Below are 21,248 nucleotides of genomic sequence, written 5' to 3'. Positions count from 1 at the left end.
TAGAAATACCTTTACCCATTATTTTACAATTGCTTTGGTGCATTTCTCTGATCAGAATTAAAGTTCTCATAACTGTTAGTTCAACCTCCACAACATTTAGTCATTTGTGCACATCATAGTAGCAGTTTCTCATACCTCCGAACAAATTGCAAATGCTTTTGGACATGCATCAATTGCTTTCATACAATTCTCTGCTGTATTATAACATTATCATTTGCTTATGTCATGTCAGTCAAAATTAACTGTACTTATGACTGCTGAATAGTCATTCCCTATAAAACTAATAGTCCTCATTTCATTGCTTGAGTCATTACATACAAACATTTTGAACTAGTTGTCAAAATCTGTCAATTCTGGACCATGTTGTCAATCACGGCCTCACAATGGCTGAGGCTGGTCGAAGGGTGCAGCCAAATGTTGAGAGAACCACAAATTACTGTATTCAAACATTTCGTTGGGAGAGCAGGTGTGTATACTGGACAGTAATTCAGCACTAAACAATCTGCACTGCACTACTGCCATTGTGTCATACATGAAGCTTGCAGTGGGACAAGAACTTGTCACTTTTTACATTTTACATTTAGACAGCTTTACTGCAACACAGATTTACTGTATTGTAGTGTAAAGTAGTGTTACAGTAAAGATTTGCCATATTTACAGTATGGTACTGTACTGCAGCATTTTACAAGTGGAAAGCACTGTTATTGTACACTACAGTACTGTAATATGGGTTACTGTAAAGCAGTATATCTCATGTTTGCTGTACATTACTGTAATTTTACTCTGCACCACATAGGATTGCAAGACAACCTTGCAGAGGTGGAAGAGGGCCCCTTTTTACTCCACAACAAGAGGAAGCCATTTGTGGAATGGTGATTGCAAACAATGCCATAAGGTTGAGAGAGATACAAAGTGCTGTTATAGAGGATGACAATATCTTTGGGAATATTTAATCCGTTTCAATACCTACAATTGACAAAGTGCTCAGGGGAAATTAAATGTGCATGAAACAATTGTAGTACAATGTGCCATTTGACCGGAACAGCGACAGAGTGAAGGAGATCCGGCACCAGTATGCACAGGTAAAACATTTATGTGTTCTATGCATACTCTAATGTGCAGTGCTGTAAACTGGTTACTTTGTGTAGTGCCATGCAGTACACTTACATGACAGTTCATACTGTACACTATGTTGTCCAAAATGCATTATGTTACACAGGAAAAGTTTATAGTTTTTCTCTCTCTCTCTTCTGGGCTAAAGCGTGTACCAGGGAACTGCTGCACACATTCATATACGTTGATGAGGCTGGTTTCAATCTGGCAAAAGCTAGAAGGCGTGGAAGAAATCACATTGGACAGAGAGCAACCATTGATGTCCCAGACCAACAAGGATGGAATATTACAGTGTGTACAGTAATGTGTAACTGTAGATTTCAATGGCTGTGCAAATAGTGGATAGTGCTGCCTTGAGCATTTCCAGGTAGTGTCACCAAGATCTGACTTTTTTGCATTGGAAAACACTTACAGAGTGATCCGTCATAATGAAAACATGACAACGCCATTTGACTATCTTGTTCATAAACAATGGTGTCAGGACTTTTCATTTAGATGACACTGACACTTTCATTGACATGAATACTTGCTTTTGAAGAAGGAACTATCCATTTTGAGCAAGTGGCACGCTTTTGCAGGTTATCAACTGGGTTTTGCAGTTTGTACTAATTGTTTTGAGAAATGCACTAACTGTTGTGCAAATATAAATAGTGATGTGAGAAATGCACCAAAGCGACTGAGAAAACTGTAACTATTGCTGAAGATAATGACAAATAACAACAGAGCAAGACTGAGGGTTTGGTGGCCAACAACAACAACAACAACCACAACAACCACAACAACAACAACACACAAGAAGCAGGAAGGAGATCCCTCATTGACCCTCATAATGATGATTCAAATACAACTATTGTTGGGCTGATTGATGATTTGATGAACCTTATACGTTTAGGTGAGACTATGGACTTTGTGTATGGTATTTGCCTAGTGTGTATGGATTCTGACTAGTGTGTATGGACTTTGCCTATAGTGTGTGTGGACTTTGCCTAGTGTGTATGGACTTTGCCTAGTGTGTATGGACTTTGCCTAGTGTGTATGGACTTTGCCTAGTGTGTATGGACTTTGCCTAGTGTGTATGGACTTTGCCTAGTGTGTATGGACTTTGCCTAGTGTGTATGGACTTTGCCTGGTGTGTGTGGACTTTGCCTGGTGTGTGTGGACTTTGCCTAGTGTGTATGGACTTTGCCTAGTGTGTATGGACTGTGCTTATAGTTAGGGGATTTTAGCAAGATGTTTGGACCATCTGTGAAAACATTTATTACCAATAGCTTTCTTCACCAAAGTGTTCCTATAGGTGTCTACTAACACCTCTGAATTGATTCAAACCCAAATCCTCTGGGGAAATTCTGGAGAGCCAATCAAAGTTAAGGAGCCCAGGGGGCTTGGGGCGAAAAATATGAAAAAAATACAAATCAAATATTAATGTGTGGGGTGACTAACTAGGGGTTTTCAGGGGTGCTGAATATATTCCAACCATTAGTTTTTTGAGTAAAATTGGCTCCCTGGCCATAAAATATTGGTATACCCAGAGGGCTTGGGTGAAAAATATGAAAAATCAAATATTAACTTGTGAGGTGTCTAACTAGGGTTTTTCAGGGCACTGAATCTATTCCAACCATTCGTTTTTTTAGTAAAAAGCAAAAAAAAATCCATAAGAACATATATTTTTACTTTATTCCAAGAGAAATGTAACATTACATAGAAATGTGCATTATTGATACATGGTTTCAGTTTTTTTTAATAAGCCAACTCCCCATCTTCCCCACTCCTTTTCTCGTCTGTCTGGTTGTTATGGTACTCTCCTTTACACTTGCCACAAGCAGATATGCACTTGACCCCCTGTTTTTTACAGCAGCACCTGTGTATACTGCAGTCTCCCTCACAGTTGCAGCTGATGAATTTCAGGAGATAGTCTGGGACAATGGGGTCTGTGGTAGGGACTGGTGCATAGCCTTCTTCTCCCAGTTTCCAGCCATAGTCCACAACATCCAGTGATGGACTTTGTAGTAGAAGCCAGTCTCTGGGTTGGAGATATGCCCGGAGAGAATGTTGTGCTGCTGCTGCTGCTGTAGTCGGGGGCAGTTTCTCAGGGCTGATTTTCCCTGCTGCAGCCTGCTTGCTGAACATTTCAAATCTCAAGTCCCCCAAGCCTTTGGGTGGTTTCCCATGGAACATGAGTTTGAATATTTTACAGCCGGCTGTGATGATGGTATCTTTCTGGGCATGGATGTCAAGAAAAACGACCATGGCCTTCTCAGCTTGGTTCGTCTTGCAGAGTGTGCATAGCAAAGTTGGTGACTCACAAAAGACCAGACGATATATCTGCGCAGGGCTGTCACGCACGCTCGTGCATGCACGTCACTGTACTTTGTGCTCCTCTGACTCACAAAAGACCAGATGTGGCCTCAGTGATTATACCTACGCAGGATGTATGAGATGTGTATTGAAATACTGTGCCTCCGTTGATGCAGGGGCGGGACATGGCAAATACACAGAGCGGCCAGGTGGAAAACTCGATCTGAGTTGGGCTGGCGGATTTTCGCTTGATTTTTATTAATTTTTTTGCCAATGCACTGTCACCTACCCGCGACCCCAATTTGGGTCATGACCCATAGTTTGAGAACCGCAGATTACTCAATAGTATCTCAAATACTTCTGAAATTCCGGATGTAGATTTGGCCTTAGATTTCTTTACATTAAAACTCTCCTATCAATCATTGATAAACACACACCATTCAAGAAATTCAGAGTGAAGGATAGGTCAACGCCTTGGTTTACACCTGAGCTATCATTGCTATGAATAGAGCCTGGACTCATTGGTTATCTTTTAGACAGATTAGAAACAAATGTACACCATCTGTCAATAATGCTAAATCAAGCTATTATTTAGATTTAATCACGAGTTAATTTATACCTACCTCCATTCGTGCCATCAATGGAGGAGGCAGGAGAGGGCGGCTTTGAGGTGGGTGGGTGGGGGGATGGTTGTCGTTGTTTGACTGTTGTCATGATCTGATCCTGCGACCATGTACTGTACATGTCTGTCTGTGTTCTTCTTGTTATGTATGTTTGTTTGCTGTGTTTTTTTGGAGCTCCTATTTATCTGCTGTAACATGAATTGCCCAGTTTGGGACATACTAATAAACTTGACCTTGACCTTGAAGTTCATACTCAGACCCAACAAAAGCAGTCAATTCTAGTAAAACCAAGGCTACCATTTCCCTGCCTACAGAGGTGAAATATAAGGACTTGCCTAGTCTTCAACAGTCATTATTGTGGGTGGTCTGGGATGGCACTGGGACCTTTGGGATGCTTTGTGTTGCTGTGGGGGTTGTGGTGAGTTCTTCATGTGGGGGGTGACGGGATGTCGGTGGGTTGGGGGAGTTCAGTGGTGGGAACTGGTGCGGGAGGCTGGTGTTTGACTCTGGGGCGGTCTGGGGGGGGGGTTTGGTTGGAGCATATGGTGCCTATGGCGCCTATGGCTTCGGCTGGGCCTTTCCTGGAGTTGGGTGCTGGTCTCTTGCGTGTGCTTTGATGGATTTTGGTTGGTTTTCATCTATGGGCTCCCTTGGTTCGCTGGCGTTTTGAGGATTCCTTGCGTGGGGGGCTCACTGCGGCTTCTGCTGTGTTTCAGGGTGTCCCGTGTCGTCTCGCACCGTCCGTGGTGCTGCATGTCTTCTCATTTGGCCGCTGTTGTATCTCTCTGCTTGAGTGTTTGGAGTCGTGGCTCCTTTGGCATGGCTGCAGGTCCTGGGGCGTGTGACGTGTCATTCCGCCGTGGAGTTTGGGGGTGGGGTCATGGGATTCGCTAATTTCCTCGTGGTAGCAAGGTCGCCGGGACCGGGGGAGATGGTGCGGCCCGCGGGGGTGGCATTCCTGTCTTATTGTATGCCAGTTCTTATGTCTGCACATTTACATTGCACTACTTTTATTGTCTTTTATACCTATTCTTATGTCTGCAATTTATGCATTGTTTTTATTCTGTCAACTGTGTGCTGATTTTAAGCCTATGTTCATTTTATACTAATTGCTGTGGGGCACTCTGGACTGCGGTCCATGTGTGAAGTGCTAAATAGTTATTCATATTTATTATTATTATATTGTAAAACATTTATGCATTGAAATGTCTGTAAGTCTAAACAACATTGAAAATTAGGGTGACCTCAATTGTCCTTTCGAGAATAAATAAAGGTTTGAATTGAATTAGATGCAAAAACAGATACATGTGTCTTATTAGATCCAAATTATAGATACTTGTGTCGAATCAGGAAAAAAAAAAAAAATCTTATTAAATGCAAAAAGAATCGCCACCCCTAGTAGAACCGCATTCCAGTCAAATGCTGCTACAAATGATCTGTGATAATCTGCTTTATACATGGATGTATTTTGCATACATACTGTATGCATTTTGAATATAGAATAATGGATAGCAGAAATAGAGGAGAGCTTTGGAGTTCAAATGCTGGTGAAGCACAGCTGTATGAAGGTGCTCTTTGGTCCAGGGAGAGGGAAATGCATCAAAGACAGAAAAGGTGGATCCAAGGCAATCTTCCAAAAAAGGCTAGTTCATGATAGAACAATAAAAACAAGCCAACAATAAAAACAAGGCAATCATTGGAATGCCTGGAGGAAGGCCGTGTGAGGCCAAAACATGTTGGTTCTGTCATGAACTAGCCATTTATTTATTTTGTATCCACTTTTTATCCTTAATTTTCTATTTTTCTCCCATCCCAATTTCATGTATCCAATTCTCCCCTCCCCTGTCTTGAACGTTGCTCGACTATGCCCCCCACTGGTCGGTTGTAGAGAGGATAGAAGACTTGCATCACGTGTTCCCTCCGGCACACGAGGAGGCAGCCTGTCGCATCTTTTCGCCTGCCAGCGCGGACTCTCATTGGCGAGGTGTAACGCATGGGAGGCTCACACTACCCCCGCCATTTCCTGTCTCTACTGTGCAGGCGTCTCCCAACCGACCTGTAGGGGTCGCTGTCCACAACATCCAATCCCCACCCATCGACTTCCACCCGCTGACTCAGTCCAAATGAGCCAGTACGACGGCCGGCCCAAGCCGAAGGCAATGCTGAGACTGGGATTCGATACCGGAGTCTGTTGCATTGGTGACGAGCGCATTCTCCGCTATGCCACCCAGCCGCCGCCTGAACTAGCCTTTTATTAAAGCTTTTTTTAACCTTTGGAAGAGTGCCTTGGATTTGCTTTTGCTGTTCTAGAATATTGGATGTACGGGAAAAAGTAGAGGGCAGCCAATAGTCATACTTGTAGGGAAAAAAAGAAATACTCTGATTCAACACTGACTTGACCCCCGCGGAGAAGCTGACCACGGGGTGAAGGACTCCGTCGGTGTTGAAGTTCTCCAGCATGCCCTGGACAGGCAGGCCGTTAACCCGGAAGGAGACGCAGGGGGCGGTGAGGTCGAGGCAGCAGCTGACCACGTCCTCCTCTCTCAGCAGGTGGGGGAAGGGGGAGCTCACCCTGCGGCCCACGCACCCTGAACAGCACAGGAGCAGGTCTACATTATGGCCGCCTGACATTGACCATGTTGACGCTCTGGCCATTTTTGTTCAGGTTGGGATTCCTTTCCAGGAATACTCCGGTTGGGATTTCTTTTACGATAATTTACACACTGGCCATTTCTTTCCAGAATCCCAACCTGAGCATGACATACAAGCAAAATGGCCGGCGTGTGAATAATGGTCAATTGTATACTATTAAATGGAAAATGCCAGGGAATCTCTGTTTTCAACATAATCATCCCAGTGCCTTTGGACAAGTTAGCTTTGTATTAATAACCATTCACAACTACTGTAGGAAGCATACAGTGTGTTTTCTTAGATTTAGTGGTATTTCTCTTAAAGCTAAGTTATGGTTCTTCTTACTGGGCATAACTTATTTTTATACAGCAATACAATACAAGTCTGAATACAGACAGGAATGTGTGTCTCTACATTGTTTAACCTTTATTTACCCAGGGTCGTTTTTTTTTTTAAATGTATAAAAACAGGATATAATGGTGTCCTGCATTAATAAATCAGTGGATAATCCTAGATGGTATAATTGCTTTATAACAGGTAATGCAAATTATTCATTGCATGCTTGCATAATTGCCCACCAAATTCCCATGTAAAATAACCATCACATCAGTCTCTTCCACCCACTCCTCACCTGACCAGAGGTGGAGCCCATCAAAGCCATAGGAGTAGAGGTCATCTCCCACACCGTGAGCCCCCCAGCCCTCTCCCCCAGCCAGCCACGGCCGGTAGCCCTCTGTGCAGGCCCAGCCCACACGCAGGTGGGTGGGCTCGGCCGTGAGGAACGTCTCGACATGGTCCACCACCAGCTCATAGTACCATCTCCTGTACTGGGCAGAGTCATCCCCCATAGCAAGGAAGACGTTGGGTCTCATGCTTTGGTGCATGATTGGTTGGGATATGGTTGGGAGGAGAGCAGAGGAGAGGAGAGGGGAGAGGAGGGTCATTTTCAATAGTCTTTTTAAGCATTCATGGTAGCTGTCTCATGAAAGACAGGCTTTGCTATGTGTTTTTATAGCATGGTATTGTATGCCATTCAGAGTTTCTATCTCAGGAAGTCTACCACATTTTTTGTTTCATTAAAATGTTGAGACCGACAGAATTATTGGCAACTGCATCATAACAAGAATTCCCTATGAGGACACATTTTATATGAAATCAAAACCTTCAAATCCAATCAAGTGCACTTGGGCATCGCCATAAAACGAGCAGAAACCGACTTTGACAGCAGCACCAGAGAAAAGTCTAGGAACAGACTGTGACTCGTATGACTTGCCAGACACAATGTGGCAGGAAAGCAGGAGGGAGGACGAGTGGAGGGAGGAAATGTAGGTGTATGAGAGGAGCAGAGCAAGGCAGGGGGAACACGGAGTAGAGGGACGACAGGAGAGGTAGGAGTATGAGAGGAGCAGAGCGCGAGGCAGGGGGGAACAAGGAGTAGAGGGACGACAGGACAGGTAGTATGAGAGGAGCAGAAACAAGAGGCTGTGGGGGAGAAGAGGACATGGCTGACACACAGCATCTGGACACAAAGCCTCATCTTTTCTTTTTCAATTATTTATTTTGCATGAAACATGTGATCTGCAGCTTCAATATGAAAGGCAACATGCAGGCAGTTGAAGGGGTTTGTTGAGTGAGAATCTCACGTGACAACAGACATCATTATGGACAACATCCAGAGTAAAGACAACACAACCAAAACACCACTGTGCACAAACACACACACACACACACACACACACACACACACACACACACACACACACACACACACACACGCACACACACACACACACACACACACACAAACAAAACATTTGCAGAAGTTCGGTAGCAATAAGACAATGCTAAGAGAAAGAAGTAAATGCTAAGTAAAGAAATGTCTGAGAAAAGGTGTAGATATATTGTAGATATAATGTAGATATGATGTAGATATAATGTAGATATCTTGTAGATATAATGTAGATGTAACTGAGGGGTACAATTCCCTGACTGTATTACTAGATATGATACTTACTACCACTACCTTTGTACTTAATATTCTGCCACCCAGTACACGGCATAAATATATTATCATGAACACTCTCACGTAGATGAAACGGATCCAACACAAATGTACGAATTAGAAACAGGTCTTTATTTCCTACACTGCGATGGTGTGTAGAATAAACACTTAATCACTTAATTACATTTATGAATTGAAATAGTATGCACTTTTATGGCAAGGAGTATTCGTCGGTATATCAATAGATAATGTCCAATCTCTGAAGGCGCAGGTGGTAAATATACGACCTGGAATAGTTAAGGAATAACAGCAATGATACTTTAATGATTATAGGCTGGATACACTAGAGGGGGTTAATCCGGTCGCTTGTAAGCCGACAGGAGTAGGAGGGGGGGGGGGGGGTAGAATCCAGCTGCCTCGTCCGGCCAAGGGTATCCCAGGAGAACCCACTGTAGTGCCGTTCAATGCGCCGGCGATCCTTGGACCACAGATGAAAGCAGGTGGACTCTTTGTGGGCCGGCTCTCTCCGGTCCACGGGGGAGAGATGTGGAGAGACCTCGTCTTGCAGAGCGTCTCCTCACCTTGCGTCCTCTCCAGGGGGGGGGGTTCCAACACACGGTAGTGTCGGGGGTCTTTATCCATAGAATAATCAAAGTATCCAAAGCATAATCCGTGCCTGGGAAGGCGGGCTGTCGTCGGTAGAATAATCCGGTATACAGGTCCACTCGCTCGTCGGCTCTGGGGCTCCTCGGGTGCAGCTTCACATAGGGTCAACCACCCTGGGTAAGCAGCCAGTTCTCTGCCCGAAACGATGGGGTACTGACTACGGTAGTATTCTCACCGCACGAAGCACTATATATTAACAGACTATTATTAGCTTAATAGACTACGTCCAACTCGACGATATAGTGCCAAATATGACTATTCAAATATTAATATACACGATGTCTCAATACCGATGGTAGGCCGAACTTGGCCTTACTCCCACACGTGGCATCGCGGGGAGGCTTTACGTCTGTGACTCTATTGGAGGGTAAGAAACTGGACTGAAAAAAAAGTCCTACTTTAGTAGCGCAGTATATATACGCACTATGAACAAATAGTCCCATTAGTGGTGCGGTAGCCAAATTCCTACGCGGAACTAGGACTTGTTCGTACATGTCGAGCGGTACGTTTGAACTGGGTCTGAGGGGTATGGCAGCCTGGCACCAAGGTCTCGACCAATAGTAGAATGGAGACTATTATGGGATGTTCAGTAGGCTAGAATGGATATTCAATGCATATTGTACAAGGAATATACAAGGGATATCAGGGAATATTAGAGAATATACAAATACAATTAAATATATATATATAAATAAATATATATATTCGGTTTAATCTGGCCCTTCACAACAGCCACCCCCTGAATAGGTCCCAGACCTAATCAGTTAAACGGAGACAGATTAATCGCGTTGTCTATTTACACATAAGGGTTTGCTGTAGGGGTCAGTCAACTTCACAAAGTCATAGGGTTGTAGGGTCATGGTCATCATCGATTGTGTCTGGGAGTCGAGGCAGTTCTATGAGCCTCGCCACGGGACGGGTGTAAGTGCGACCCTGGACGAGCACTTCAGCTGCTCGGACCTTGCCGTCGGCACCGGTGATCACTTTGCTTACGCGGCCGGCCGGCCACATAGCTCTGGGCAGTGATTGATCAATAATCATGACGACTGTTCCTTCTGTCAAATTGTCTCTCTCCTTTACCCACTTCTGGCGGGTCTGTAGAGACGGTAGGTAGTGCAGTAGGAAACTGTTCCAAAACTTGTCGGCTAATACTTGGCTGTACCTCCACATTCGTCGGCCGTTCGCTTCTTCAGGCCGGTACATTGTCTGGGGTAATGTGGGATCTAGCCGCCCCATCAGGAGTGTGTTGGGGGTAACTGGGTCGATATCCGCCACATCACTGGAGACATATCCGAGGGGCTTCGAGTTAAGTACTCCCTCAATCTCCGTGAGGACTGTCATTAGGACTTCTTCCGCCACAGTCTGGGCCCCAAGTACTGCGTACAGGGCTGTCTTTATGGAGCGCACTTCTCGTTCCCAAGTGCCACCGAAGTGGGGTGCGTTTGGGGGGTTGAATTGGAAATCAACCTGTGCTGGAGCGAGGTGGGTCTTAAGTTCTGGGCCCATAGCTTGAAAGCTCTCTCTCAGCTCTCTTTCGCCGCCTTTAAAGTTTGTCCCATGATCGGACAATAGGGTAGACGGTCTTCCTTTCCGTGATGTGAATCTACGGAAGGCCATAAGGAATGAGTCTGTGCTCATGGTCGGGAGAAGCTCGATGTGTATCGCTCTGGTGGTCATGCATTTGAATACAATACCCCACCGCTTCTCGGTTCCTCTTCCTTTCTTTATGTGCAGCGGGCCAAAGCAGTCCATACCCGTTGAGTGGAATGGCTTGTCACCGATTCGGAGGCGACATGGAGGAAGGTCAGCCATCCTTGGTATGCTGGGCTGCGCGCGCCACTTGCGGCAGTCTAGACATGTTCGTTGGAAGCGTCGTACCGCCTCTCTTCCTTGTAGGATCCAGTAATGACGTCTGATTTCCGCGAAGACTCTTTCTGCTCCTGCGTGATGTACATCCTCATCGTATTTCTTTATAATCAGCTCTGTGACCTTGTGTCGGCTGTTCAATACGATCGGGTATTTAATGTCATCCGGTAGATTGGGGGCTCTGCGTAGGCGACCACCCACTCTGATGAGGGTGTGAGCGTCGCTCTCGGGGGCCAGGTGAATTAATCTGCTGTCGGATGGGACGGGCTTTCCTCCCTGTAGACAGGCCAATTCATCGGGGAACGAGTCTCTCTGGGCTCGCTGCAGTAGAAGCAATTCTGCTTCCTCGTAGTTAGCCGCTGACATATCAGCGGGGGACTTGCACTCCGGGTGGTACCGCAGGAATGTTCTTTGTTGTGCACTCTCTATGGACGTGCAATCGTTTATGTTAGGGTCGGTGGAGGCTACGGTGCTCAATCCACAGAACACAGACTTCTTAATTTCCACCTCCTCTGGACTTGCTTCCCTCGGGATAGGCATGGGCCACTGTCCTTCCGGGAGTCTTAGGAATGCGGGGCCGTCACTGTAGACATTGCGACGGGTGAGGTCATCCAGGGGCATCCCCCGGGTGATGACGTCAGCTGGGTTCTGTTTTGTATCAACGTAGCGCCACTCTGTTTCTCCGGTTAACTCTTCGGTTAAGTCTTGAATCTCGGTGACTCTGACTCCCACGAAGACTTTGTACTTGCATGAGTCCGATTTGATCCAGGCGAGTACCGTCGTGGAATCTGACCACAGGATTGTTCTAGACACCGGTATGGTGAGCTCACGTTGGATGAGCGTGGCTAGGTGCGCTCCGGCTAGGGCTGCGCAGAGCTCTAGACGTGGGATAGATTGTTGCTTGCGTGGGGCTATTCTCGAGCGGGCGAGGACAAATGCTGTGTAGATCTCTCCGTCCGCTGCTGGGTCCTCTGCTACATGTTTCTGTAGTGCAAATGTCGCACAGCAGGGGCTGCACGTCGTTCCGAAGGGGAGGACTTCCCATTGGTAGATGGCTGGTTGCTCATCTCCTGGCTTCTCTCTCCATAGGAACCGTAACAGGGGCTTGTCCGCCTCTACTAATCTCACCTGCAGGAACATTCCTTTAATGTCCCCGCTGATGGCCACCTTTTCCTGGCGGAAGCGGAGTAGAACGCCGAGTAGGGAGGGGCCGAGTGTGGGACCGGGCAGTAACTCTTTATTCAGATTTTGGGATCCGATCTGGTAGCAGCAGTTAAATACTATGCGGTCTTTACCGTTGTGATGGACCTTGTGGTGGGGCACGTACCACGATTCAGTGGTCTGGTCAGCCTCTTTAATGTCCATCTTTGTGACGTGTCCCGCTGTGATGAGCTTCTCAATCTCAGCGCGGTATACACTCTCCTGGGCGGGGTTCTTGGCTAAGCGCCACTCCGTGTTCAGCAGGTACCGTTCTATGGCGTCTGTCTTGGCGTGGAAAGTAGGCATTCCTTCTCGCCGCAGGAGTGGCGTGGCGTATCTCAACACGCCGTTGACCGGGACTCTCTTGGTCCCTGTCTCGAGGAGGTGAATGGCGTAAATGTCATCTTTAGAGCGAATGTCTTTCTTTCCATTCTTAAAGGGCATTTGTTCCAAGCTCCATAGCCGCTCTACGTGTTGCAGGAGTGCGGTTTCTCCCTCTGTGACTCGGGAGTGGAGACATCTAGTGGCTGTACTTCGGTTGAGAGATTTGGCGAGCGGGCCTTGGAGAGTCCATCCCAAACGGGTCTCGACTGCTGCAGGACAGCCTCGGGGTCCGGTATGAACCCGGTCTATCGGGACAATGAGGTCTGCATGGTCGGAGCCTATCAACAGGGTCGGCATAGCATTGTCTATGAGCGGGATCGGTAACTTGCGCAGATGTGCATATTTCTCCATCAGCTTGGCGACGGGGTATGTGTACCGCGACAGTCCTATTTCTTGGCTGGTGAAAGCGTCTGCAATCTGGTACCGTCGCTCAGGCTGGCCGCTTGCTGCGATAGAGAATGAGACATTCTCGCCCTTTATCGTCTTCAAATCTCGTCTTATTGTCCGAATTGTCATTTGGGTTTCGCTTCCCCGCAGCCCTAGCTGGGCCGCAGCGGAGGCGAGCAGCAGGGTCTTCTCTGACCCGTCATCGAGGACGGCGTAAGTGTCCAGGACTTTATTCTGGTAGCTTAGTGTCACACGCACTACTTTTAGGAGTACTCGGGCTCCACTGCTGCTGGCGGGATCGATGTACATGACGCTCGCTTTGCGGCTGGATGGTGCAGGTGAAGGGCGCCGTCTGTTACTGTCGTGAAGTATGTCCAGATGGGCTCCATCGCACTTGGTGCACCTTTTCTTTAAGCGGCATTCGGCTGCCATGTGTGAGCGCGCACAGCGAAAACAGCGCTTGTTGGACTTTATCCATTGACCTGCTTCCTCCGCGTTCAGCTTGGGGAAGGAGTCACATTGCGCTAGCCAGTGTTCTTTCTCACAGTAGGGGCACACTATCTTCCACTTCTCCGTTCTGGAGGGGGTACTGTGGCTCCTGCTGCTCGGTACTGACTCCGATTGGTGCATCACAGTCACCGATCTTCTTCCATCATTTAGTCGTCTGGTTCCTTCTCTGGAGCCAGGGGTGCTCCGTCCGAATGTATCTAGCCGTAGGCTGCTGACTTCTCTCGCCAGGAAGTCTGCTAGATCGAGGAGGTTCGGTTCGGGGCCATTCGGGTCTCTGTGGTCCCTCTGCCGCCTAAAGCGCTCCTGACGAGCGGGCGGCAGCTTCTCCAGGATCCTTTCCACATTTGAGTTGGCGTAAAGTTCATACTTCCCCTTCTCTCTTTGCGCTCCCAACATCCCTACCAGGGACTGCACTCTGATGGACAGGTCGTCCAGTGCTCGATTGTCTATTGCTGGGGGTAAGCGGTCGATGTGTCGGATCTCCTGGATCACGTAATCCCATATGCGCCCATACCTCTGGTCCAATGCTACCAGCGCTGCTGTGTATGGGGTGGTGGAAGTCGCGTAGGCGAGCGCTATATTATGTGCGCGGGGCACCTTTAAGTGCTGCAGTAGGATGGCGTATTTGTGGCGTTCATCCAATACATCCACCAACATGGTCTCCAGACACATGCAGAGTTCTGTATACTGGGCCCGGTTCTCTTGGGTGAAGTCGGGTACCATAGGCGTGCCAATGTATGACGCTGACTGTGGATACATCGGCGAGCGTTGGGGGAGAGGCCTCCTAGGCGAGTCTCCTCCCGCTCCTTGGTATGGGCTGGTACCGGCAGTGTACCATGGCCCGCTTGTCCAGGTGCTGTTCCTCGGTGCGGGTCGTGCGTCGTGCTCACCCGTGTATAGAGTCGGGGGTCTGTAGCGCAGCTCCGCGGGAGTATAGCCTGGGCTGTACCGGACCTCCTGGTCCGGTAGAGTACTGTGCTGTCTTCGGGCGCGGTTCTCCTCCTCTTCCTCTTCGTCTTCAGTTAGGTCATCCAGTGCTTGTAGTCTCTGGTTTAGCCTCTCCACAGGATATGCTGCTCCTTCCCGGTTGCTAGGTCTCGCTTGGACCGGTGGGGGGAGGTGGTCTGTGGGGGGTATAGACCTCGTCTGTTGGTCAAGTTCAGGGTTGTTTACTCGGCTAGGGGATGCCGCCCTGGAGGTGTGTCTAGACGAGTTCCTGGAGCCTCTGGCGGAGGGAGAGGGTGTTGTCCGTCTGATCAGCTGTTCTATTAGTTGCGCTTGCTGTCTGTCGCGCTCTGCGTCCCGTAGAGCACCAGCAGCTGCTCGCTGGCTGTCTGCTCGGTCTCGGGCCACATTCTCTTCCATCTGAATGCGTCTTATTTCCAGGCGTATGTGCTCTTCTTCGCTCCGTTGCTGTAGCTGCAATCGATCGCGTTCACCCTGGAGTCTATCGCGTTCAGTAGAGGCTTTCAGGCTGACGAGGAATGCCTGCTGTAGGGTCCTCTCTGCCTCGCTGGGAGAAGGCGGTTGTATAGGGGAGCCTTCCCTCGGGGTACTCCTTGCGGAGCCTTGGAGCTCTATCTCCACGGTGCTCTCCCCGTCTTCTTCCGTGCCGAGTTCTCTCTCGGTAGCGTTGTATTCCTCCCGGGACTCATCGGGGACTACTTCTTCAGTACTGGCGGGGTGTGAAGTCATGTCTGGTTCCCACTGGTCCCCACCGTGAACTTGGTCAGTTACATTAGAGCCCGTAGGGGCCTCTATGGTCGGGGTAGTCTGGGCATTGGGGTTAGACATACTTTTACTTTCTAGTTTTACCGCGTTTACTGTTAGTAGAAGACTAGGTTGTTGACTGACAGCGTAAGCCTCTAAGTACTGAGGGAGCCGTCGTTCGCGCTGCGGGCGTTGGTTAGGAGGATCGTTTCGTGGAGTGTTCATCATAGGCCATTTCAATATTAATAACACTATATTAATATTACACTAATTACCATCCGGCTCGAAGGACCAATTGTAACTGAGGGGTACAATTCCCTGACTGTATTACTAGATATGATACTTACTACCACTACCTTTGTACTTAATATTCGGCCACCCAGTACACGGCATAAATATATTATCATGAACACTCTCACGTAGATGAAACGGATCCAACACAAATGTACGAATTAGAAACGGGTCTTTATTTCCTACACAGCGATGGTGTGTAGAATAAACACTTAATCACTTAATTACATTTATGAATTGAAATAGTATGCACTTTTATGGCAAGGAGTATTCGTCGGTATATCAATAGATAATGTCCAATCTCTGAAGGCGCAGGTGGTAAATATACGACCTGGAATAGTTAAGGAATAACAGCAATGATACTTTAATGATTATAGGCTGGATACACTAGAGGGGGTTAATCCGGTCGCTTGTAAGCCGACAGGAGTAGGAGGGGGGGGGGGGGGTAGAATCCAGCTGCCTCGTCCGGCCAAGGGTATCCCAGGAGAACCCACTGTAGTGCCGTTCAATGCGCCGGCGATCCTTGGACCACAGATGAAAGCAGGTGGACTCTTTGTGGGCCGGCTCTCTCCGGTCCACGGGGGAGAGATGTGGAGAGACCTCGTCTTGCAGAGCGTCTCCTCACCTTGCGTCCTCTCCAGGGGGGGGGGTTCCAACACACGGTAGTGTCGGGGGTCTTTATCCATAGAATAATCAAAGTATCCAAAGCATAATCCGTGCCTGGGAAGGCGGGCTGTCGTCGGTAGAATAATCCGGTATACAGGTCCACTCGCTCGTCGGCTCTGGGGCTCCTCGGGTGCAGCTTCACATAGGGTCAACCACCCTGGGTAAGCAGCCAGTTCTCTGCCCGAAACGATGGGGTACTGACTACGGTAGTATTCTCACCGCACGAAGCACTATATATTAACAGACTATTATTAGCTTAATAGACTACGTCCAACTCGACGATATAGTGCCAAATATGACTATTCAAATATTAATATACACGATGTCTCAATACCGATGGTAGGCCGAACTTGGCCTTACTCCCACACGTGGCATCGCGGGGAGGCTTTACGTCTGTGACTCTATTGGAGGGTAAGAAACTGGACTGAAAAAAAAGTCCTACTTTAGTAGCGCAGTATATATACGCACTATGAACAAATAGTCCCATTAGTGGTGCGGTAGCCAAATTCCTACGCGGAACTAGGACTTGTTCGTACATGTCGAGCGGTACGTTTGAACTGGGTCTGAGGGGTATGGCAGCCTGGCACCAAGGTCTCGACCAATAGTAGAATGGAGACTATTATGGGATGTTCAGTAGGCTAGAATGGATATTCAATGCATATTGTACAAGGAATATACAAGGGATATCAGGGAATATTAGAGAATATACAAATACAATTAAATATATATATATAAATAAATATATATATTCGGTTTAATCTGGCCCTTCACAACAGTAGATATGATGTACATATCTTGTAGATATAATGTCAAGAACCTCATCCTTCACTCTGTCATCTTTCTGTCAAGATGCAAAAAAGAGATAATTTTCCATGCATACATTCGCACGTTATACCATGGTGAATATAAGTATGTTTTTAGATCGGTCTGGGGTAATTCCTGAAATGCTGAGGAATAGCATTATGCGTGCATTATACTATAACCGTTGCCATTTCTTGCCTGGACCTGCTATTATTCTCAAATCAAATCTATATCATAGGTATTATGTTTCATCATCAATGCAAGAAGGGGGGGGGGCACTAGCGGACTGGCCATCGGGAGCACCGGGAGTTTTCCCGGTGGCCTGGCAGACTGGCATGGCCTGGCTGCCCTGGCAGACTGGCAAATGCTTTTTTTTATTAATTTTTTTTTGTGCCCGCAGTCAGGCCACTGAACTCCGAAGCAGGCCAGGTCAGTATACATGTTTCTATTTGCGCATATATAAGTTCAGGCAAGCAGGCAGGAATGAGTTAACTTGTTATTCACAACCCAGTGCGATGCAGTGCGCCTGCGCAGGCCTCGCCAGTCGCCAATCTCAAACAAGCCTATTCATTTAAATCATGATGAGATCAACTGCCGAAACCCGGGAGATATGAACGTTTTGGATTGCTCTAGAATGGGTGAAGACGAACGTCGGACTAAAATTGAAAGAATGAGACGAAAGCGGGGCGCAATCAGAGGTGTTACTACACGAGTTTTGAATCAGATGGACATTGAAATTGACGTGGAAACTCCGGATGTTGATCACTTGATCACTTTATTGGATGTACTGCTGGAAGTTAAAGAAGACAGTTTGTTGGAACCTGTTGGAAACATTAGATCGACGCACAGGCCAAGATACAAGGTTTCAAAGGGTGCTCGATACCGCCGTCTAGCTGGATGTGGCCGGTATTGGACTTTGGCGACCTCAGACTCATTCCCTATGGTAACAACAGGCTCCCTGGATGGATAATGAATAAAAATATCAGGAAAAAAGGAAAAACTACCCAGAAACGTATTAACACGTTTTTGGCACCCAAAGTGTTAGGTGAAATAGGGAAATTCATAGGGAAATTCATCTTGGTTTGATAATTATTATAATTATTTTTGTGTCAAATAAAAACAAAGCTTATTTGAATGATTTCCTTGGCGTTTTTAGTTTTTTCTAGAGAAAAAAATCTATTAAAATCGTAAATCGGATGTGGTGTGAAAAAATCTGAGATTTTATTTTTAGGCCATATCGCCCAGCCCTACAGTACATTGACCTTTTCTTTTTCCACCTAAATGGTTCGCCAAAAATGTGTTTCACACGAACACAACATGTCTTAGCTTACACAATCTTATAACTAAGAGATTTGCTGGAAAGAAATATTGTTTTCCTGCATCACTAGATGTATCAACTTATAATACAAGTTTTACATTAGCATTTCATGTTAGCATTTCCTGGATGTCCCCCCCCCCTTCCGTGGAAGAATGTGAAAAGGGCACTCTGTTGACAAGTTCTGCACACATAACAATCTGTATAGTCAAAGTCATGCCTCCAAGAGGAGTTAACTGTAAACACGTTTTTTTATGTGTTTGAGTGGAAGGGACCTTTAACTCTTTCTCTGCCACGCTGGGAACGGGATATGGCTATGTGCTGCCACGCATTAAACCAATGGAGTCGTCACCTTGTTTGCAGGGCTATAACTATATTCTATATTATAGCTATGGATGCAATACTATGGCCCATTTGACATCGAGTATCTATCGCTCAATATGTGAAAAAGAAATAATTTTTCCATCCATACATTCCCATTTTATACCGTGGTGAATATAAGTATGGTTTTAGAGCGGTTTAGGGTAATTCCTGGGAGGCTAGTAATAGCCTGCGACGTATATTATACTTAATCCATTGGCATTTCGTCCCTATACACGCTACAATAAAAAATTCAAATGCATATGATCGGTATATAATGTTCCATCATGAATGCTTGACTTTTTATTGCTGTTTTTACTAGGGCTGTCAGTCTATCGCGTTAATTAGATTAATTAATTACACAGCAAATGATCGCGTTATGAAAATTAACTCAAAATGTATTAAAAAGAATTATACATTTACAGACTTTTTTTTGGTATGGGCCATTTGCATGTTCTTGGTATCTGATTCTAGGGACATCTATGGATCTCGGGGAATGTATTCCCAGTGTCAGAAATACTGTGTCTGTTACTAGGCTTGAGTAAATTGTAATGAACCAAATGAGAATATCAATAAAAAAAAAAAATTTACTGTGAATAACACCATGCTAAAACTTACCTGAAAAATCTAAGCAAATGAATAAATGGAAGATGATTAAACAGAAGGTTTTGTAGATACAGTACTGAATTCTGCCATCCGGACACATGCCATTTGAAATATGATTATAGAATATAGAATATCTGAAACGAGCGACCAAAAACGGGCCTCTAAGGCCCTCAGGATGTGGGCCCAGGACACGGGGCTCACAGACCTTTGGCGCTTATCCAACCCCACCCTCAAAGATTACTCTCACCTGTCAGCCAGACACAAAAGCTTCTCTCGAATTGACTATGCATTCGCGTCCCCTAATATGTTTGATAGTTTCGATATCTCATTGGTTCCCTTGGCTCTCTCAGACCACAAGGGGATTTTCCTTACGGCAACCTTTGGCAGGCTCTCCGCAAGAGCTCCCAGATGGCGTTTTAATTCGACCTTGCTAAAGAACGATGACTTCTGTTCTGAGTTCAGGAGTAAACTAGCTGAATTTTTGCAGATCAACGTTGGCACAGTAGAAGACCCTAGGGTCCTGTGGAACGCATTGAAAGGATTTATCAGGGGTCATGTCACACTATTTGCCTCCAATTTGCGAAAATCCCGGTCAAAAAAGCTAGAAGGACTGGAAACATTATATGCGGACCTATACGCATCCTTGCAAACTAACTATAGTGAACGACTAAACACACAACGTAAGATAGTCAAAAAAGAAATAAACTCCATACTTAAACAACAGTCTGAGTTCTTGATACATAGGACAAGACAAAATTACTACTTTCACGGCTCCAGACCTAGCCATCTATTGGCAATGAAAATACGCTCAAATGATCATTTCTCGGATATCCCCTCGATCAGGACGAGCCAGGGTGCAGTCACTACTGATTCGAAAAAGATCAATGACACTTTTAAAGAGTTTTACTCACAGTTATATAGCTCAGAGGGTAATCTTGATGACTCTAAATTTGAATCGTTCATTGGCGGGCTTGAGATACCCCACATTTCTGAGGAAGAGGCCAAGGAACTGGGGAGACCGATTACTCTCGTGGAATTGAGGGAGACGATTGTTGAAATGCAGAGGGGTAAGGCACCAGGCTGGGATGGTATTCCACCAGAAGTGTATTTAGCTTTCTGGGACCAACTGGGTCCATTGATGCTCGATATGATCAATTACGCTATCGAACAAGGGGAGTTCTCAAGAGATGTCAATATGGCGTTGATTTCTTTACTTCTCAAGAAGGACAAAGATCCCAATGATTGTGGTAGCTATAGACCCTTGAGTCTTCTCGGGGCCGATTTAAAAGTGTTTGCCAAGGTGCTGGCTCGTCGCCTGCAGAGATTTATGTCTGTATTGGTACACTGCGATCAAACTGGTTTTATCCCGGGGCGTCTGGCTGCAGATAATCTTAGGAGGCTGTTGCATGTAATCGATAACAGTAAAGACAATACAACTCCATCCACAGTTCTGTCTTTGGATGCCATGAAGGCGTTTGACAGACTTGAGTGGTCATACCTGTGGAAGGTACTTGAGGTCATGGGTCTTGGGAAGAGTTTTATTCATATGATTAAAGTCCTGTATGCCTCGCCGTCTGCGATGATACTGACAGGCAAAAACTGTTCCACACTCTTTCCAGTCTCCAGATCTTCTAGACAGGGTTGTCCTCTGAGCCCAGGACTGTTCGCGCTTTCCCTCGAACCTTTGGCCCAATTTATTAGGCAATCGGAGGACATCCTCCCCATAATGGTCAATAATACTCCACACAAAATTGCTCTCTATGCGGATGACCTGCTGATTTTCATGGACGACCCCTCCCGGTCGGCCACAAAATTATTGAGG

At 46.4% G+C, this 21,248-nt stretch overlaps 1 protein-coding gene across 1 annotated transcript in view; it reads right to left on the bottom strand.

Annotated features, from left to right (window-relative positions):
* Window positions 1-21,248, bottom strand: part of ryr2b (ryanodine receptor 2b (cardiac)) — a gene marked incomplete at both ends in the record, with an annotated part of 396,550 nt that overhangs the window by 318,475 nt on the left and 56,827 nt on the right. Inside the window, 2 exon segments of the mRNA XM_084321996.1 lie at window positions 6,427-6,619; window positions 7,294-7,535. Coding sequence (XP_084178122.1) covers window positions 6,427-6,619; window positions 7,294-7,535 — 435 coding nt within the window.

The sequence above is a fragment of the Notolepis coatsorum genome, assembly GCF_963971535.1.
Source record: "Notolepis coatsorum genome assembly, chromosome: 9".
In the NCBI taxonomy this organism is placed as follows: Eukaryota; Metazoa; Chordata; class Actinopteri; order Aulopiformes; family Paralepididae; genus Notolepis; species Notolepis coatsorum.
This window is presented reverse-complemented; position numbering and strand designations above follow the sequence as displayed.